This window comes from Phacochoerus africanus, chromosome 11 (genome assembly GCF_016906955.1).
Source record: "Phacochoerus africanus isolate WHEZ1 chromosome 11, ROS_Pafr_v1, whole genome shotgun sequence".
NCBI classification, from domain to species: domain Eukaryota; kingdom Metazoa; phylum Chordata; class Mammalia; order Artiodactyla; family Suidae; genus Phacochoerus; species Phacochoerus africanus.
In genome coordinates, this window is record NC_062554.1 from 5,348,179 (window position 1) to 5,350,460 (window position 2,282).

General features: G+C 48.0%; 1 protein-coding gene across 1 annotated transcript; it reads right to left on the reverse strand.

The window, feature by feature from the left end:
* Positions 1-370: 370 nt before the first annotated feature.
* On the reverse strand, positions 371-1,929 carry LOC125111806 (olfactory receptor 52B4-like). Its single transcript, XM_047753908.1, has one exon. The coding sequence runs from the start codon at positions 1,909-1,911 to the stop codon at positions 967-969; it is 945 nt and encodes a 314-aa protein (XP_047609864.1). The 5' UTR covers positions 1,912-1,929; the 3' UTR covers positions 371-966.
* Between the last annotated feature and the right edge of the window lie 353 nt (positions 1,930-2,282).

The window sequence follows — 2,282 nt, forward strand, 5'->3', positions numbered from 1 at the left end:
AAGGTACGAGGCTTTATTTAGCCTCAGTGTCTCTGCACAGGCTGAGTTCACTCCCTTCAGAGTTCTCTGTCTCCACCTTATCCACACACACATTCTCAATGGTCTCCTCAGCTACTGGAACTCATGTCCTTCAAGGGAACCCGTGCTCCCTTCCAGAACCTACCAACATTTCCTTTGAAACCCTAAGGCGCTCATGGAAGTGCATACATGTGTGTGAAAAGCTGCTTCTCCCTCATTAGACTAAAACATCTCGAGGGTGGGTACTGCGGATGCTTTAGCTTGCAGTGTTACCTAGTGCCTAGCACAGCACCCGGGCCTTAAGAGTCATCCATCATTCAACATTTGTTGAATGATTAATTAAAAGCGAGATTTTTGAGGCCTGATGACTTGAAATAGCACATGGGTTCTTTTTAACAAATACTTGGAATAAACGCTGTAATAAAACTCACTCTTCGAAAGTCCCTGCACTGAGAAGTGTGGCAGTGGGAACTCATCAACTATCAACTAGCCTTTAATGTTGGACACACTGGTGACACTGCCAGTATCCAAAAGCTGAATCCAGTTCATTGCAGTCTGAGTCCATGTACCAAAACCCTAACAGTCAACACCAGGATCACTCACTTTCTAAATCCTAAATCACACCCTGACTTTCTAGGTCTTAACACTCTCAAACAACACCTGACAACATCAGGTTAACTTCCTCGTCGCTAAAGTGGAATCCAGAGGACAGGAAAAATCCTCCTCCACGCTCTTAGGGTCTCTGGATGAGCCTCCGAATTAAACCAACATGAGCCAGGGAAAGAAGACACAAAGTCAATAAGACTTACTACCATGTACCCTTCTCTGGAAACTGATTTCACTGAGCTGTTTCCTACTAGTCACTTTCCCACTTGTGTCTCCATCCACCACATCCACTGTCCACAGCACAGACAGTGAGATGCTCAAAGCTCTGTGCCTCCTCCAGAGTTATTTCTGCTTTGGGGAAAATATCAGAGCCACCTGCTCTCGAATTGCCTTGGTCTTGATCCCATAAATGATGGGATTCAGCATCGGGGGAGCCAGCACGCAGACATTGGCCAGCAAAATGTGGATATGAGCTGGGATGTGGCGTCCAAACCTCTGAGTCAGGGTGGTGAAGATGGCAGGCCCATAAAAGAGGATGATGATGCAGACATGGGAGCCACACGTGTTGAGAGCTTTATGACGAGCATCTTGGGAAGGCATGTGGAAGACAGCACGGAGAATCAGCATGTAGGACACAAAAATTAGCAGGACGTCTAAGACCACCGTTGACACGATGACAAAGAGGCCATACCAGATGTTCACTCGAATGTCATTACAAGCATATTTGGCCAAGCCAATGTGTTCACAACCGGTATGTGGAAGGACATTACTTTGGCAGAACGTCAGCCTTTTCAAAAGAAATACGATGGGGAAAAGGGCACAATAACTTCTCAGGACGATGGTAACACCGATCTTCCCAATCAGCGTGTGTGTCAGAACAGTGGTGTATCTCAGAGGGTGGCATATGGCAACGTAGCGGTCAAACGCCATCACCAGCAGGATGCCTGACTCGGAGATGAAGATGCAGTGTATGATGAAGAACTGAGTGATGCAGCGATCCAGGGAGATCTCCCCAGCACGGAACCAGAAGATGGCCAGGGCCTGAGGCACTGTGCAGGTGGACAGGACCAGGTCGGCCCCGGCCAGCATGCACAGGAACAGGAACATGGGTTCACGCAGGCTGCGCCTCGTGAGGATGATGAAGATGAGCAGGCTGTTCCCAAGCAGGGCGGTGGCGTAGGAAATGAAGAAGGGGATGGAAATCCACAGGTGCTGGTCCTCGAGGCCGGGGATGCCCAGCAAGTAGAAGACGGTGTGGCTGACCCCAGTGCGGTTTAAGGAAAGCATACCTGCGGGCACCACCAGAGACGTCACCTCATGGTCACCGGCTGAGATGAAAACACAGATTTTCTGGGGATGCTCTTTGTGAAGTCACCCGGAGACTCTGGCATTTCTCATCCTCTCCATCCTCTTTGAACATGCAAAGAAGAAGACACGCAAAAAGTCAAGAGAATGTGTTCTCTGCTTCAAGGAGCAGCAGTCTAAGGAAAAGATACGCCTATTTCCAAAGAAGCAAAACACACTGGATATACTTCCTCCACCAACAGAGGGTTATGAGTTTACAAAGGAAGTCATTACATGTATCCAAAAACACTGTAACAAGATGTTTCTTGAATTTCAACTTGAACTTGTGATGGATAGGGTATCATAAGGAGAAG